Genomic DNA, 18076 nt, shown 5'->3' with positions numbered 1-18076 from the left:
CAGTGCTTCTTTACCTTGATGACATTGTGGTCCATTCTGTGTCCGTGGAGCAACATCTCGAAAGGCTGGGTGTGGTGCTGGGACGACTGGAGTGCGAAGGGCTGAAGGTGAAACTCTCGAAGTGTGCGTTTTTCCAGCAGCAAGTAAAGTATTTGGGCCATGTCATCTCGAACCAAGGTGTAGCCACTGACCCTAGTAAGGTCGAGGTGGTTTCGTCTTGGCCAACTCTTACCACCGTCTCTGAGCTACGATCTTTCTTGGGATTTGCGAGCTATTATAGACGATTTGTGGAAGGTTTTGCCAAGTTAGCTGCCCCGTTGCATCGGTTGGTAGCTGAGCTGACCAACGCAGCCTCTAAGGCAGGTCCTTGGAAGGCAACTATACCAACCTGGTCCAGTGAGTGTGAAGCCAGTTTTAAGGCTTTGAAGACCAAGCTGACCACTACCCCCGTATTGGCATATGCAGACTTTACACTTCCTTTCATTTTGGAGGTTGATGCGAGTCATGGAGGCTTGGGTGCGGTGCTCTCACAGGAGCAAGGGGGCAGAGTTCGGCCCATAGCCTATGCCAGTAGAGGGTTGAGACCGGCAGAAAGAAACATGCAGAATTATAGTTCAATGAAATTGGAGTTTTTGGCCCTTAAGTGGGCCATGACAGAAAAATTTCGTGAATACCTGTTAGGGCACAAATGCAGTTTATACAGATAATAACCCATTGAGCCACCTGGCCACAGCTAAACTTGGTGCTACCAAGCAGCGTTGGCTGGGCCAACTTGCATCTTTTGACTATGAGGTCAAATATCGGTCGGGGCGGAGTAATGTAAATGCAGACGCTCTGTCTAGGCTGCACCCCACAGATTCCCAGATGACTGAGGCTTTAGCCCCAGGCATGGCCCTTCCACAGCCATTGCAGCAAGTGCTGCAGCCAGGGATGGTCACGGCTGCCCAGTCGGCCGTTTTGGTTTTACCAACTCATACCACAGCCGACATCATTGCTCTTCAGCAGGCAGACCCCACCCTTAGGGAAGCCTTGGGTTTCTGGAGGCGGGGGGAACGTCCTAGTGGCCAGGAGCGCAAACAGGCCTCACTGTCTGCATTAGCCCTACTGAAACAGTGGGATCGCCTGGTGGAGCAAGATGGCATTGTCTACCGAAAGGTGTTCCGTTCAGAAGGAGGTGAGATGATATTCCAGCTGTTGTTGCCTAAGGCAATGCAGAAAGAGGTGTTGACGCAGGCTCACCAGCAACACGGCCACCAGGGGATAGAGAGGACTCTGGAGCTTCTACGGCAGCGGTGTTTTTGGCCTGGTATGGCCTCTGATGTGGCAGACTGGTGTCTGTCTTGTGATCGGTGTCAGGTGGCCAAGGACAGTAATCCAACCGCACAGAGCTTTATGGGCCATCTACTGGCGAGTCGACCGAACGAGATCCTGGCCATTGATTTCACTACCCTGGAGCCTGCCAGAAATGGGCAAGAACATGTGCTTGTGATGACTGATATTTTCAGCAAGTACACCTTGGCTGTACCGACAAGCGACCAACGTGCCTCTACTGTGGCACGGGTGCTGGTGGGAGAGTGGTTCACTAAATTTGGAGTACCTGGACGAATCCATTCGGATCAGGGCCGTAGTTTTGAGAATGGGCTTATCCAGCAGCTTTGTGGGTTGTATGGTATTAAGAAAACGCACACTACCCCCTACCACCCAGCTGGAAATGGGCAGTGCGAACATTTTAATCGAACCATGCATAACCTATTGCGAACTGTACCCACCTCACAGAAAAGGGATTGGAATTCTTGCTTGCCCCAGATTTTGTTCTGTTACAACACCACTCCCCACCAGGCCACCGGGGAGTCGCCGTTCTTTCTGATGTTCGGGCAAGAACCAAGGTTGCCCTTGGACTTTTTATTGGGTAATGTCCCAGAGCCCTCTGGCACCACAGTTCATGAATGGGTCCAAGAGCATCAGACCCGCTTGCAATTGGCGTTCCATGGAGCCAGAGAGCGACTGCAGGCAGCAGCTGCACGTCGGAAGGCCCACCATGATCAGCAGGTCCGAGAGGTACCACTACCGGAGGGTCAGTTGGTATACCTCAAGGAGCTTGGCATGAGGGGCTGTCATAAAATTCATGACCTGTGGAGTTCTTCAGTGCATCGGGTTCTGAAGGCACCAAAGGAGGGGGGTGCAGTGTATAGTGTGGCACCATTGGATGACCCGAGTAAGTCTCGACAGGTGCATCGCTCCCTTTTAAAGTCAGTGGTTGGTGAGAATGCTCCTGTGCCTCCTACGGTTGGTCAATCCACTGGTTTGCCATGCACTCAGCAGGCAACTGAGCAAGAGGATGGGATTGAGTATGACTTGGCTATCTCAGACTGGCCTATCCGTCCACAGGTGTCTGAGCTAGATGCACCAGGTGCTGCTTTTCTGATTGAGGAACTTCCACCAGGGGAGTCAGTTATCAGTGGTCCTAATGGGTCGTCCCTTGTGGTCCCTAAAATAGTGGTGAATGGCCTCCCGTGTCCGGAGGACGGCTCACTGCCCGGCCCCTTTGAAGTTGCAACAACTTTGCGAAGGACCTCACGGTCCACGGCTGGGCAACACTCAAACATCCACCACCTTCCAAGATCGTTGTGCTAGCAGTCTTGCCTGTGGCCATCGTTTGGCCATCGTCGGGGCGACGATTTAAAAGGTGGGGTAGATTGTGGCAGGATGGACTGGGTGAAAATATAGTTTGTTTACCTTATGTCCATGGGTCTCTCTCTCTCTCTCTCGTTACTCTGATCATGCTGATCATGATTGGGCTCCCCCCCCAACTTTTTCGTTTTGGTTGGCTCTCTGCGTTGCTTTGTGACAGCCAATCACCTGATCCCTGGTCCCTGGTTGGCTCTGTGCTTTCTCTTGGCGGCCAATCGCGTCACTGGCGAGATATTATAGTTTGTATACAGCCCTAATTCAGGGCGCACTTCTGATCTTTTATACACTGCGGCTACTACATCTCCCATCATATTACGCTGGTTAATGCACCATCGTTCGGCTCACCTGCTATATCTTGTCGTGGGCTCCTTGTATCCACAAGTTGTTGCTCAGCATTATCGCATCATTACTTGATTTGCATGCTGCATCTTGCTACGAGCTCCGTGCATTAATCAGTGTCACTCAGATACCATCTCACAAGGAAGTGACTTTGCCGGCTAGAACAACTGCTGCTTTGCTATGCCTTGCCCGTTGTTTACGACTGCATTGACGTGTCCACGTCTCTGCTCTCCAATACCGTGGGCCATTGCAGCTTGAATTCTTTGCTCTCAGACTTTGTGTGAATGAGCGTGTGTGTGCATGTGTAAAGTGACTGTGGAGTACAGCTCTTGGCTGAGTGCCAGGGCTAAGGGCTTCTTGCTCATTGTTTGGTTTTTTGTTTCTTTATTATTTGGTCGTGTCATTTTGTCATTTTTGGGTTGCATCATAGAGAGGAGGCTTATTGCTGTGGAGTCTCTTGTTGCTGTTTATATTTTTTTTTATTATTTTGTTTGTGTTTTGGGTCTTTTGAACCCCTGTGTGTGTGGATGTGTGTGTGGGTGTGTGACGCCCATAACTGTGTGGTTGTATGTAGGTTTCTGTGTGTGTATGGGTGAGTGTATGAGGGTGTGTGAGGTCCATAATTACTTGTTTTTTTGTATACCCAGGAGCGGAGCGCCGGTGGTGGGGACAGCGTCCTTCAGGTGGTGGGTCCTCTTCTGTGTGTAGTGATTGTTCTCACTGTGTGACTGACCAATTGTCGTGTTGTGTGAGGTGAGTGTGGTGCTGCACACGTGTGCCTGGGGTGGATTCTTGGCATCCATATTGAGGGGCGGCTGGACGCCCACCAGTGTGCCTCAGTTGCTCCTGTGTGTGCATGTCTGTCTTGTGTTGTCTGAATGAGTTTATGTGTAAGTGTTTGTGTGTTACCAACAATCAGTCTACTTAAGATCCATACACCTGCTCTTCTGCCTCTGTTCTGGTGTGAATTAACAAGTCCTTTACTGTGTTTGTTTTCTCCACCCTGAATGTGGGCATGCATGAATTGTGACTTACTGTGTGACCATGGCCAATTGAGAAGCTTTGCAGTGATTTTTATTGTGTGTTTTTAAAGCAGTCTGACGTCAGTGCTCTTGTATTAATAAAATGTATTTCTGTGTATGGAAACACGTCTCTGTCATCTCAGTACCCGAACCTGTGTCCTGGTATGAGTGTAATGGTAATTTCAGTTCCCCTAGTGTCCACCTAGGGGTGGCGTAGTCAGACATCATAGTAGCATCCGCCACATAAGCATAACAATAACCATTACTACTTCACTTCACTTGTCATATGCAATATGTGATATACTATTATCTGTGAAACAGGATTATGTGTCATATACCCTTTGATAAATGTGCAATATTTTAACTGTGCAATATCCCCACATAACTTTCATTCCCCTCCCAAAATGTGCAATATTTCTATATAACTTTCCCCTCTTTTAATAATCCAGGAACAGCACTCAGGACTAGCCTTTTATTTTATTAATGTTATTTAACATTTGCCCTCTCCTTCTGTTTAATACTTGTATTTAAAATGTTGAGCATATCACCTTTTTCCCCTCCCCCCAACATATTGTATAGTGTTTCTATATTTAATATTTTTATTATAGTGTTTTTATTTTCTAATCTGTTTGACTGAGAGAGCCCTGCACAAGAATTTCAATGTGTCTGAACTGTTGGTTTATGCACAAATGGCAAATAAAACAACCTTGACCTTGATCTGTTGCCTGTATCCTTCTCTCCAGAGCTGGAGTCAGGGTCCATGACTCAGGCATACAGGAATATGGGGATGACAAGGGAGTGCATCAGTCTGATCTTGGAGCTGAGCGAGATATTTCTATTTTTCCAGATGGTATTCAGTTTTGTCAGTGCTGTTATTGTCTGTGCAATCCTGCATCCTACTTCTGGCTTGGATCCCTGGTCTGATACAATGGCTCCCAAGTACTTGAAGTTTTGAACTGTTTCCAGCTTCTGGCCATTGACCCTGATATCGGTGCTGATGCCATTGGTGTTGTTGGTCATCAGTTTGGTCTTCTCTGCACTGATTTCCATGCTGTAGGCAGTGGAGGCCTTATCCAGGCATTCTACTAGGCTGGTGATCTCTTTTTCTGATCCTGCTAGTCTGTCAGTGTCATCTGCGAAGTGGAGGTTTGTCATTGTTCTGCCACCGATGCTGACTGATCCTTCATGATGTTCCAGTGCATCAGTCATGATTCTCTCAAGGAAGATGTTGAAAAGAGTGGGAGAGAGTAGACAACACTGCCTTACTCCGACTGTTGTTCAAAACCATTCTCCGATGCTGGTGTTGTAGTACACTGCACTGGTGGCCTTGTTGTACAGTTGTTCGATGACTTTGATCAGGTTCGTGTTGATGTTGTACAACTTTATGGTCACCCACAAAGCTGCATGCCACACCCTGTCAAATGCCTTCTTGAAATCAATGCAGACATGGTAGAGGTCTTGCTGATGTTGGAGGTACCGCTCAAAGAGTATTCGGAGGTTGAAGATCTGCTCTGTTGTGCTGTGCCCTGCTCTGAATCCTGCCTATTCTTCAGCAATAATGGTCTCTGTTTGTGGCTTCAGTCTGTTGAGTAAGATCTTCAACATGACCTTGCCTGGGTGGCATATGAGGCTGATCGTGTGGTAGTTCTGACAGTATCATAAATTTTCTTTCTTGGGGAGGGTGATGATGAGTGACTATGTCCATGGTGTTGGCCACTCTCCTGTCTGCCAGATTGCGTTGCAGATTTTTAGTAAGGTGCTAATTATGGCATCCCTTCTGGCTTGAACCACCTCTGCTGGAATGTTGTCAACCCCTGCTGACTTCCCCTTCTTCAGCGATCTTACTGCTGCTTCCACTTCTTCTCAAAGGATGGAGTGACTGTCAATATCTGTGCTTGTGGGGACATTTAGAACTTCTGTATCTCCTAAGGTTCTGTGGTTATACAGGTTGGAGCACTATTCTGTCCATCTCTTCAGAATGTCTTGGTCTTCAGTGAGGCACTTTCCATCTTTGTCCTGTATTGTAGAACTTTTTCCCTGTTTTGTCCTTGTCAGTTCTTTCACCAATTGATATGCTTTCTTGCTGTTGTTCCTCTTGAGGTTCACTTCAATGTCTTGGCATTGCTCACTGATACATTTCTCTTTTGCCTCCATCATGATCTTTTTGATTTCTTTGTTTACTGCCCTATTCTGCTCTGCTGCTTGCTCCTTCTTCTGTTTCATTCTTCTTTTTCTTCAACTCTCTACGTTTGTCGCACAGCTGTAGTATGTCAGATGTGACCCATGGTTTCTTGACTGGCCGATGTTTGCCAAGAATTTTGCTCGCTGTTTCTGTTACTGCTGCGTCGAAGCTAACCATCAATGTGTCATCTGAATCTATCAGAGTGAGTGGTGCAAACTTCCCTCCTTTCATTGCTTATGAAAAGCTTCTGCTACTTCTGGATCCTCCAGCTTCTCAAGGTCAAACTTGATCCTTGTGTTACTCTGCTTGTGAACTTTCTTCGGACACAGTCGGAATGTCATCATCATGACATCATGGTCACTCCCAATGTCAGCTCCTGGAAAGCGTTGTATCTGTGTAATGTTCACACTGGATCAAAACCATCTCTGCACCATGATGTAGTCTGATTGTGGTGTTCTCCATTTGGGCTATGCCATGTCCATTATCTGGATTTTTTGTGTGGACCAAGTGTACTCACCAGCTGGAGATCGTTGTTTCTGGCAAATTCCAGAAGCCTCAAGCCTCATTCATTTGTGTCTTTGTTGCAGTGCGGCCCACAAACACCCTCCGAGTCTTTGCAGGAGTTCTCTTTTATCTTGGTTTCCCAATCACCTTTCACAACAAGGATGTATTTCTTGGGAGTTTGGTTCAAGAGTTCTTGGAGTTGGTTATAAAACTCCCCTTCATCATCATCATAGTCTGATGTAGGGGCCTATGCTTGTACTATTGTGATGTTTAAAGGGGTTGTTCTCAGACAGATGGTGATAAGTCAACTGGACACTGGACGACAGCTCATGACAGTGTTCACGGTATCCTTGTGAACAAGGAACCCCACGCCCTGTTCGTGTTTGTCCTCTCTTCCGCTAAAATATAGTTTGTGACTGTCCTGGGTCATTGTTTCTCCCATGTTCTTCCACCTTATGGTACTTCACAGGGCCCTAGGATGTGCCAATGGTATCTGGTCATCTCGTGTGCCAGTTCTTCCACTTTGCCTGTTGTTCTCAGCATTCTAACATTCCAGGTGCCAATGGTGATGTTGTTCCTGGCACAAATCTTGCTGCTCTGTACACCAGTTGCATACTTTTCCACCTCTGCCCTGATGTGCAGCAGAAGGTGTGACCCTTGATAACCTGGGTGATGACCAATCCGGTATGGAATTAGAAATGGTTGTCATCCTCATGAAGCATGTCTAGGGCAAGTTGAGCCTGGCAGAGCCCATCCCTCTCCAGACTTGACCACAGCCGAAATCCTCCACAAGGGGGCTCACCTTGGTCATGAACACGTGGCCCTTTGGGTTCATCTGGGAGCCCTTCCGCCCTGGCTGGTGATCTGCATCTAGGAGGTCTTTCGCCCAGTGATGTTGTGTTAATACCACCCCCTCACGTGGTTTAGCCCACCAGCTGAAGCAGTTTACCGGGGTGTGGCGCTTGAAGCTAACACGTGAGAGATTAGGAGATGGATGAGGACCAATGGTCCCCATCCATTCTACAAGGTAGAACGCAGCATGCCAGACATCAAAGGTGCTACCTCTATCCAGAACCCACTACACCCCAATACAGAATGTATGATAAATTAGTTTTTGATACATGTTTTGTGTAAGACAGCTAGCTGTACTTGCAAAGTGACCTCTATGTTGATGTCCCAATAACTGAGCAACATTTGTCTTCATTTTTCCAGCTGCTACTGCTACAGAAAGCAACAGAAACAACTGACCTTACTCTCAACTAGTGTGTAATATTCCCTGGAAGTATTACACTGTATGTAATATTAGAAATGAAGAAAAACGTTGCTCACTTATTGTGACCTCAACATAGGTCACTTTGCAAGTACAGCTAGCTGTCATACACAAAACATATATCAAAAAATAATTTACCATATATTGTATATTTGCTGAACTAATCGTAACTTATAATTTTGCTGTAAAACAATAGCATATAAATAATCTTTTCATGAAGCAGACACAGGTGTAAACACTCACTCATTACCTATTTGTCCTTTGCCACTCCTTTTCCTGTCATAACTGACGCATGACCATACCCCCTCTGTCAAATTTATGCTATTGTATCTGCATTATTTTGTCTTGGATTTATTAATTAGTTCATTTTTTGGTATATGATTGTTTACCTTAGTTTGGCAATTCATACTAATAATGACAAATTCCAAGGATTAAATTAAATGTGCTTTAAAATAACCAACCGCCGATACAATAAATTACTGACTAATATAAGCTAAGAGTTTAATTATTTAGAAATTGCAAAAACACTAATGTTCTTTTTCCTAAAATGTTCTGCTCATATCCAGTATAACTCCTGAGGACAGTGTAGAATTTTTCTACATAATCTCCATTTCATTCAACACACATGATCCAGCACCTAATGAGTGTCAGGTATTCATGGAGAAAAAAAAAATTTGATTAAATTCTAATTTATGTTACATTTTAAGGTTTTTTTTCTTCACTCATACTCATCTATTTAATTCCTAACAATAAATCCTACTGCACACGATTTAACTTTACGACTTGACTAATTACATTAGCTAACACTTAAGCAATGTTCTAGTTATTCCAATAGAGGGCAGTAAAGAGAAATGAAACTGTATAAACAGTGTTGATTGTCATTCTAATGCACACTACTGACAGAGTGGAAGCCTGGAGAACACTTGACAAGATGGCTAAAATTATTGTCTCAAGTATAATTCTGATCAGTCTTAAAGGTAAGTGTGATTATCAAACTTACTTCATTTAATAACTTTGTTCTAACTTCTTCTAACAAATATACACATCACTTTTATATTTAGCTGCAGTTATCTCTTCCCTCAACATCCAGCAAACACCACAACATCTACTCATGACACCTAAAGAGAGTGAAGCAAAGCTCAACTGCCAACATGGTGATGCCAGCTATAACTTCATGTACTGGTATCAACAAAAGACAGTCAGTGACTCCATGGAGCTCATTGGGATGCTCCAGTATGGAAGATCCACTCCTGAGGAAAAGTTTAAAGCACGATTCAACATTACAGGACAATCCACAGGGGATGCGTTTCTGCTCATATCCAGTTTAACTCCTGAGGACAGTGCAGTATATTTCTGTGCTGCTAGTAACACAGCCACACACCTTCCCTTTCTGTTTAACAAAAAGCTTCACACCAAACACCTGCAAATAAGATCTGTTCTCTGATTAGTGCAATCTGTAATAGGACGCAATACAGGAAGTGTCCAGTAGAGGTCACTGATAAAACTGGTAGCATGTTGAAGATTTGAAGTTCATTTCAGCTGCAGCATCCACATGAAGTTGAATTCCATCACTCTCACTCACAAGTCATTTTACATTGTATTTTACATTATATATATATTGCTTACATTATTGTGATACAGTATTAGAGTTGAAAGGTTATTGTATAGTCTATGGCCTGTATTTACTGTCACTGTGTTACAAGGACTCTTGTTCATCACTCTTTCACATTAAGTCGAGCAGCATGATTCTGTAGGAATTATGTCTCATTCCTAACAATAACGCCAACTGGACTTGATTTGTCTGTTCTAGTTCTGTAAGCTCGGATGGCACAGTGTTAGAGTGTTTAGCACTGTCACATCACAGTGAAACGATTTTGGTTTCAAACCTTGCAGCCAACTTTCTGTGTATAGTTTGCATGTTCTCCCCATGTCTGTGTGGGTTCCCTCTGGGTGTGCCAGTTTCCTCCCACAGTACAAAGACATGGATCAGGTCAACCCGCTACTCTAAACTTCCCAGAGGTGCCCACTGCTCTTTAACTATCTCTTAATAGCATCAGTTCAGAGTAAAGATGTTCTCCAGACTCCACCATATCTACTGGGAAATCTAGAGGACACTGCTGTGCTCTACTGCTCTCATAACGTATCAGGCTATAACCGTATACTTTGGTCGAAGGTGAGCAGCTCTGGGAGTGAGATGAAATATCCTGGGAACCTTTTCCTAGAAACTCCAAACCCTGAGGAGCCAAGGTTTAGTCTGAGTGGGAATGGAACGTCGAAAGGATCACTGAGTATACCAAGCCTCTCTCGAGAAAATAGTGCAGTTTATTTCTGTGCAGCATATGTACACAGTACTTTTCCTCTTTTGTGACAACAGTGCGAAAACCCCTCCTCTCATGCCACCTCAAAAAAAAGGAGAGATGAAGTGGGGGAAAAGGATTGGGGGGGCTCATTGCACAGACTCCTGTTACTGACTGCAACAGAAATTTAATTAGGTTTTCTTTTTTACTATCTAATCTATTGTTTTTCCCCTTAACCTGAATTTATAATTCTAGACCTTCATCATTATCTGTAGCCGCTTTATCCTGTTCTACAGGGTCGCAGGCAAGCTGGAGCCTATCCCAGCTGACTACGGGCGAAAGGCGGGGTACACCCTGGACAAGTCGCCAGGTCATCACAGGGCTGACACATAGACACAGACAACCATTCACGGTCAATTTAGAGTCACCAGTTAACCTAACCTGCATGTCTTTGGACTGTGGGGGAAACCAGAGCACCCAGAGGAAACCCACGCGGACAACATGCAAACTCCACACAAAGGCCCTCACCGGCCACAGGGCTCGAACCCAGACCTTCTTGCTGTGAGGTGACAGCGCTAACCACTACACCACTGTGCCACCCTAATTCTAGACCTTATTTTTGCAAACAAATATTAGTTTATGACACAGGATGGTCACTGTATTATAACTCTGTATGCTATCTGCAGGGCGGCACGGTGGTGTAGTGGTTAGCGCTGTCGCCTCACAGCAAGAAGGTCCTGGGTTCGAGCCCCGGGGCCGGCGAGGGCCTTTCTGTGCGGAGTTTGCATGTTCTCCCCGTGTCTGCGTGGGTTTCCTCCGGGTGCTCCGGTTTCCCCCACAGTCCAAAGACATGCAGGTTAGGTTAACTGGTGACTCTAAATTGACCATAGGTGTGAATGTGAGTGTGAATGGTTGTCTGTGTCTATGTGTCAGCCCTGTGATGACCTGGCGACTTGTCCAGGGTGTACCCCGCCTTTCGCCCGTAGTCAGCTGGGATAGGCTCCAGCTTGCCTGCGACCCTGTAGAAGGATAAAGCGGCTACAGATAATGAGATGAGATGCTATCTGCACATCTCCAGCTGCTACTGCTACAGAAAACAACAGAAACAACTGATCTTACTCTCGACTAGTATGTAGTGTTCCCTGGAAGTATTACACTGTATGTAATATTAGAAATGAAGAAAAATGTTGCTCAGTTATTGTGACAATGACTGAACTGATTTTAACTTATAATTTTGCTGCAAAACAATAGCATATAAATAATCTTCTCATAAAGCACACACAGGTGTAAACACTCACTTGTTACCTGTTTGTTCTTTGCCACTCCTCTTCCTATGATAAACCATGCTTCACCACACACCCTCTGTCAAATTTATGCTAATGTTTCAGGTTATTTTGCCTTGGATTACTTAATTAGTTCATCTTTTTTTGTTATATAATTGTTTAGCTTACTTTGGCAATTCATACTAATAATGAAATATTCCAAGGATTCAATTAAATGTGCTTTAAAATAACCAATCGCCTATAAAATAAATTACTAACTAATAAAAGCTGGAGGTTTAATTATTTAGAAATGCCAAAAACACTAATGTTCTGTTTATTAAAATTTTCTGCTGGTATCCAGCATAACTCCTGAGGACAGTGTAGAATTTTTTTACATAATCTCCATTTCAGGCGGCATGGTGGTGTAGTGGTTAGCACTGTCGACTCACAGCAAGAAGGTCCAGGTTCGAGCCCCGTGGCTGGCGAGGGCCTTTCTGTGCAGAGTTTGCATGTTCTCCGTGTGGGTTTCCACCACAGTCCAAAGACATGCAGGTTAGATTAACTGGTGACTCTAAAGTGAGTGTGAATGGTTGTCTGTGTCTATGTGTCAGCCCTGTGGTGACCTGACGACTTGTCCAGGGTGTACCCTGCCTTTTGCCTGTAGTCAGCTGGGATAGGCTCCAGCCTGCCTGCGACCCTGTAGAAGGATAAAGCGGCTAGAGATAATGAGATTATATCAGGGCCCTGTACTACGAACGGAGGTCAACCTACCCAGAAGTAACCCAGGGTTCCCCCGCTAAACCGGGTTTGACAAAACCTGGTTATCTTGTTTGGGGTTAAACGGTACTACGACGCCAGTTATGAAGTTGATTTGTTGAACCTGGTTTAACCTAATCAGGGTTAATGCGCGTTCACATTAAAGGGGAGGTTATCAGCGCAAATCACCACTGTTCACAATGGCACTGTCGCCGTACTTCACGGAGGAAGAATGCGCTGTCATAATGCAAAGCTACGAGGAGTTCAAAACAACATTAAGAGCAAAATCTAACACAGCGGCTGCCAATAAGGAGCGGCAAGCATGTTGGCAACGAATTGCCGATCGGGTAAATGCGTAAGTACATTCTCCCTTCTACATGTTCCAGAACAGAAGTATAGGATGAGAGAAAGCTTCATGATCAATCACAAGTCACAGAAAATGGTCCTTCGACGTGGCCCCAGTCATATATAGCTTGTTTAATGTCCGAAAAATCCTGAATAAAATTTGGTATGGTAAATTCATGGAGTAGCCTACTTAAGCTGATATGTGCACAGAGTCACATGAATTAGGATGACTGACTGTTCAGTCCCTTTGACTAAGTTGGTGTCGGTCCTGTGAACATTTCAGAGGCAACAGCAGTGCCAAACGCACCTGGCAACAGGTGAAAATGAAATATAAAAACATCATTCAGGTGTGTGTGTGTGCGCGTGCAAGCAAGCATTCATTTGCCTTTTATTTATTCAAGTTTTATCTGTTTGCCTAATAGTTCAAATTGTTTTGTATATAGTTTATAATGTTGTTGTGTGATATTAATGATAATATTGTGGGAAAACTACTTTGCACGGACGTTCATTTAATTTATTCTATCGTCATTTTGTTTGTTCTATTTTTGTGTATTTTATTTATTTATCTGTTTGTCTAGTTGTATCTATTTTTCTAATAATAATATATTTTTTGCATTAATAGTTTTTTCCTATTAAAATAATCTTGTGTTCTTGTTATAACTTTATCTATTTATCTGACTGTTTAGTTGTATCTATTTTTGTTACAATTTCAATATTTTTAATATAGAAAGTTTGTTTTTTTCTATTAAAATGTTCGTGTGATAACTACTGTAGTTCTTGTTATATATATTGTAGTTGTATCTACTTTGTATCTCAGACTTAAATATTTTTGTAAAACAAGTGTTTTTCTATAAAATATTCTTGCGTTCTTGATAACTATGTTCTTGAGTGTTTTGTTTTTTTTTTTTACAGAAAAGCCGTTCTGCATGGACATTCATTGAAGCCTCAATTGTTTTTTAATGGTTATTTATGAGCGTTTAGGGGTTACAATAATGTAAGTCTAGGTTGCATTATATAAAAGGTATGTCCAGAAATATTGATGTCACTGTCTAAGCAGAGGGATCTGGTTTCTTTGGACACTGTCTTCTTAAAACTGAATAAATATTTAAAAAGAGCCAAATGAGCCAGTCTTTTGAACGGCTCTTTTCAAAGAACGGATCACAAAGATGCGGATCCCATCAAAGAGCCATAAATCCCATCTCTAATCTGCGCTCCGATATCGCACGGGTCATCCAGGTACGCTGGCATTGTCTCTAGAGGAAATGTCGGTGGAGAGGTGGTGTTTAAAAAGGGTGTGGTTAATCGGAAACCTCGGGTTAACCAAGAACATAACCTGAGACGAGCAGGTTTGAGATGCACCGTAAATTGCCATGGCAGCATACCTCGGTTTGAACATAGCCAACTTTCGTAGTATGGGTTAATCGGGAAGTTACGCTGCACGTGATCAAGTTACTCTCGAAGTTACCCTGGTAAGCCAGAAAACCCGCTTCGTAGTACAGGGCCCAGATCTCCATTTCATTCCACACACATGTTCCAGCACCTAATGAGTGTCAAGTATTCATGTAGAAGAAAAAATCTGATTCTAATTTATGTTGCATTTAAAGGTTTTTCCTTTGAATCACACTCATCTGTTTTATTCCTAACGATAAATCCTACTGCACACGATTTAACTTCACTACTCGACTAATTACATTAGCGAACACTTAAGCAATATTCTACTTATTCCAGTAGAGGGCAGTAAAGAGAAATGAAACTGTATAAACAGTGTTGACTGTCATTCTGATCCACACTACTGACAGAGTGGAAGCCTGGAGAACACTTGACAAGATGGCTAAAATTATTGTCTCAAGTATAATTCTAATCAGTCTTAAAGGTAAGCATGATTATCAAACTTCATTGAATAGCTTTGTTTTAAATTCTTCTAACAAATATACACATCACTTTTATATTTAGCTGCAGTTATCTCTTCCCTCAACATCCAGCAAACACCACAACATCTACTAATGACACCGAAACAGAGTGAAGCAAAGCTCAACTGCCAACATGGTGATGCCAGCAATACGTACATATACTGGTATCAACAAAAGACAGTCAGTGACTCCATGGAGCTCATTGGGATGCTCCAATATGGAAGATCCACTCCTGAGGAAAAGTTTAAAGCACGATTCAACATTACAGGACACGCAGCAGGAGATGCGTTTCTGCTCATATCCAGTTTAACTCCTGAGGACAGTGCAATATATTTCTGTGCTGCTAGTAACACAGCCACACACCTTCCCTTTTTGTTCAACAAAAAGCTTCACACCAAACACCTGCAAATAAGATCTGTTCTCTGATTAATGCAATCTGTAATAGGACGCAATACAAGAAGTGTCCAGTAGAGGTCACTGATAAAACTGGTCGCATGTTGAAGATGTGAAGCTCATTTCAGCTGCAGCATCCACATGATCTCTACACTCATAAGAATTCCCAAGAAGTTCAATTCCGTCATTCTCACTCACAAGTCATTTTACATTATATATATTGCTTACATTATTGTGCTACAGTATTAGAGTTGAAAGGTTATTGTATGATCTATGACCTGTATTTACTGTCACTGTGTTACTAGGCCTGTTGTTTGTCACTCTTTCATATTAAGGAGAGCAGCATGATTCTGTAGGAACTATGTCTTGTTCCTAACAATAATGCCAACTGGACTTGATTTGTCTTGACTAGTTCCATAAGCTCAGATGGCACAGTGGTACAGTGTTTAACACTGTCACATCACAGCGAAATGGTTTTGGTTTCAAACCTTGCAGCCAACGTTCTGTGTATAGTTTGCATGTTCTCCCCACGTCTGTGTGGGCACGGGCGCAGATAGAGGGGGGGACGGGGGGGATTCGTCCCACCCAGATTTAAATTCACCTTGTTCGGTCCCCCCCCACTTATAGGGAGGAAAAAACGTCTATGCTGTCTTTCTTTGCATAAGGCAAACCTCACGGAAAAATCAAAAGACTAATTAGCATTCGGTTTATTGAGGTGCACAGCAGTACAGACATAGCTGCAACTGCGCAGACTGCACAGGTTGCGAGCTCGAGTTTGGTTGCTATGGTTACAAGTTTGATAGGCATATCGGGGACAGGGCCTCCTAGTTCAGGACCCCAACACGGCATGATGAAGGGTGCCAAAAGGCAGAAAACGATTGCATCGTTTTCATCTCATCTCATTATCTCTAGCCGCTTTATCCTGTTCTACAGGGTCGCAGGAGCCTATCCCAGCTGACTACGGGCGAAAGGCAGGGTACACCCTGGACAAGTCGCCAGGTCATCACAGGGCTGACACATAGACACAGACAACCATTCACACTCACATTCACACCTACGGTCAATTTAGAGTCACCAGTTAACCTAACCTGCATGTCTTTGGACTGTGGGGGAAACCGGAGCACCCGGAGGAAACCCACGCGGACACGGGGAGAACATGCAAACTCCACACAGAAAGGCCCTCACCGGCCACGGGGCTCGAACCCGGACCTTCTTGCTGTGAGGCGACAGCGCTAACCACTACACCACCGTGCCGCCCGATTGCATCGTTTTTTTAAAAAAAAAAACGACTGTAAGTAAACTGTGCCTTACTTTATCATATCACCTTGCAATGTTTTGATAGTCTGTTCAAAGTAATGTCGTAGTGAAAGTAAAATCGTACGGAGTAGAGATGCCTTTCTGGTAGCCTCCTTCTTTCGGTGGTAGCCTGTAGATACAGTGCTCAGAAGGCAGTTTTAATGTTTAATCTGGCGTTCCCTGCCATAATTTCAGCGAGCATATTGTTTCATAAGGAAACTTTGCGAAGAGTTGTTGACTGACTGCCGCTCACGCAACACACAGGCATAGTTAGAAAGTCAGGATGCACTGGTTTACACTTTACACACACACACACGTAGCCCAGCCTCTCGCTATGTTTAACAGTTGGAACTTCACGGTTTTAAAACTAGTTTTGCAGTTTTGCAATTTCTGTGCGTGATGATAATGTGTAAACTTTGGATTTCCATAGGCTATGTTAAAATGTTATCATTGTCCTGGCCTGCAGGTAGTTCCTGGTGATGGCAGTGAGGGAGGTGAAATAACATGTATACATACTACCGTTCAAAAGTTTGGGGTCACCCAGACAATTTTGTGTTTTCCATGAAAAGTCACACTTTTATTTACCACCATAAGTTGTAAAATGAATAGAAAATATAGTCAAGACATTTTTCTGGCCATTTTGAGCATTTAATCGACCCCACAAATGTGATGCTCCAGAAACTCAAGCTGCTCAAAGGAAGGTCAGTTTTATAGCTTCTCTAAAGAGCTAAACTGTTTTCAGCTGTGCTAACATGATTGTACAAGGGTTTTCTAATCATCCATTAGCCTTCTGAGGCAATGAGCAAACACATTGTACCATTAGAACACTGGAGTGATAGTTGCTGGAAATGGGCCTCTATACACCTATGGAGATATTGCACCAAAAACCAGACATTTGCAGCTAGAATAGTCATTTAGCACATTAGCAATGTATAGAGTGTATTTCTGATTAGTTTAAAGTGATCTTCATTGAAAAGAACAGTGCTTTTCTTTCAAAAATAAGGACATTTCAAAGTGACCCCAAACTTTTGAACGGTAGTGTGTATATATATATATATATATATATATATATATATATATATACACACACACACACACACACACACACATATACATATATATATATATATATATATATATATATATATACACACAAAATGGAATCATTTGCTGACAGCTCAGTCCCCCCCAGTTCAAAAATCCTATCTGCACCCCTGTGTGTGGGTTCCCTCTGGGTGTGCCAGTTTCCTCCCACAGTAAAAAGACATGCGAATAAGGTCAAGTCAAATCAAATGAAGTTTATTTGTATAGTGCTTTTCACAATCGGCATTGTTGCAAAACAGCTTTACAGAAAATTAAAGACTTTAAATATGAGCTAATTTTATCCCTAATCTATCCCCAATGAGCAAGCATGTGGCGATGGTGGCAATGAAAAACTCTCTCAGACGACATAAGCAAGAAACCAGACTCAAAAAGGACCCCATCCTCATTTGGGTGATAACAGACAATGTGCTTATAAATAACTTGCTACTATTACAGTGTCCTATAGAGTCACTAAGTATAACTTTGTAACCAGGAAATTCATTGTAGTTTTAACATGAAGTCTGTTTTGTTGAAGTTATAAACTGTTCTTTGATGGAAATTTGAGTGGAAAACTGTTCATGACAACTGTAGTCCTAAAGTTAGCAGGTTAATTGTCATCCTCAGCCATAACAGCATTACTATAAGTGTCCAGAGCATCTTCCAAGTGTGACTTTCAACTGTCCATATGGGGCCGTCCTCTACAGGAGTGATGTGAGGAGACTCCAG

General features: G+C 43.5%; 1 gene segment (V, D, J or C); it reads left to right on the top strand.

Annotated features, from left to right (window-relative positions):
• Window positions 1–8939: 8939 nt before the first annotated feature.
• Window positions 8940–9452, top strand: LOC132893690 (T cell receptor alpha variable 13-1-like). The segment is given in 2 exon segments: window positions 8940–8985; window positions 9070–9452. Coding segments are annotated over 2 exon segments (429 nt in total).
• Window positions 9453–18076: the final 8624 nt, after the last annotated feature.

This window comes from Neoarius graeffei, chromosome 11 (assembly GCF_027579695.1).
Source record: "Neoarius graeffei isolate fNeoGra1 chromosome 11, fNeoGra1.pri, whole genome shotgun sequence".
In the NCBI taxonomy this organism is placed as follows: Eukaryota; Metazoa; Chordata; class Actinopteri; order Siluriformes; family Ariidae; genus Neoarius; species Neoarius graeffei.
The sequence above is the reverse complement of the archived record's forward strand: the minus strand, read 5'-3'. Positions and strand labels throughout refer to the sequence as shown.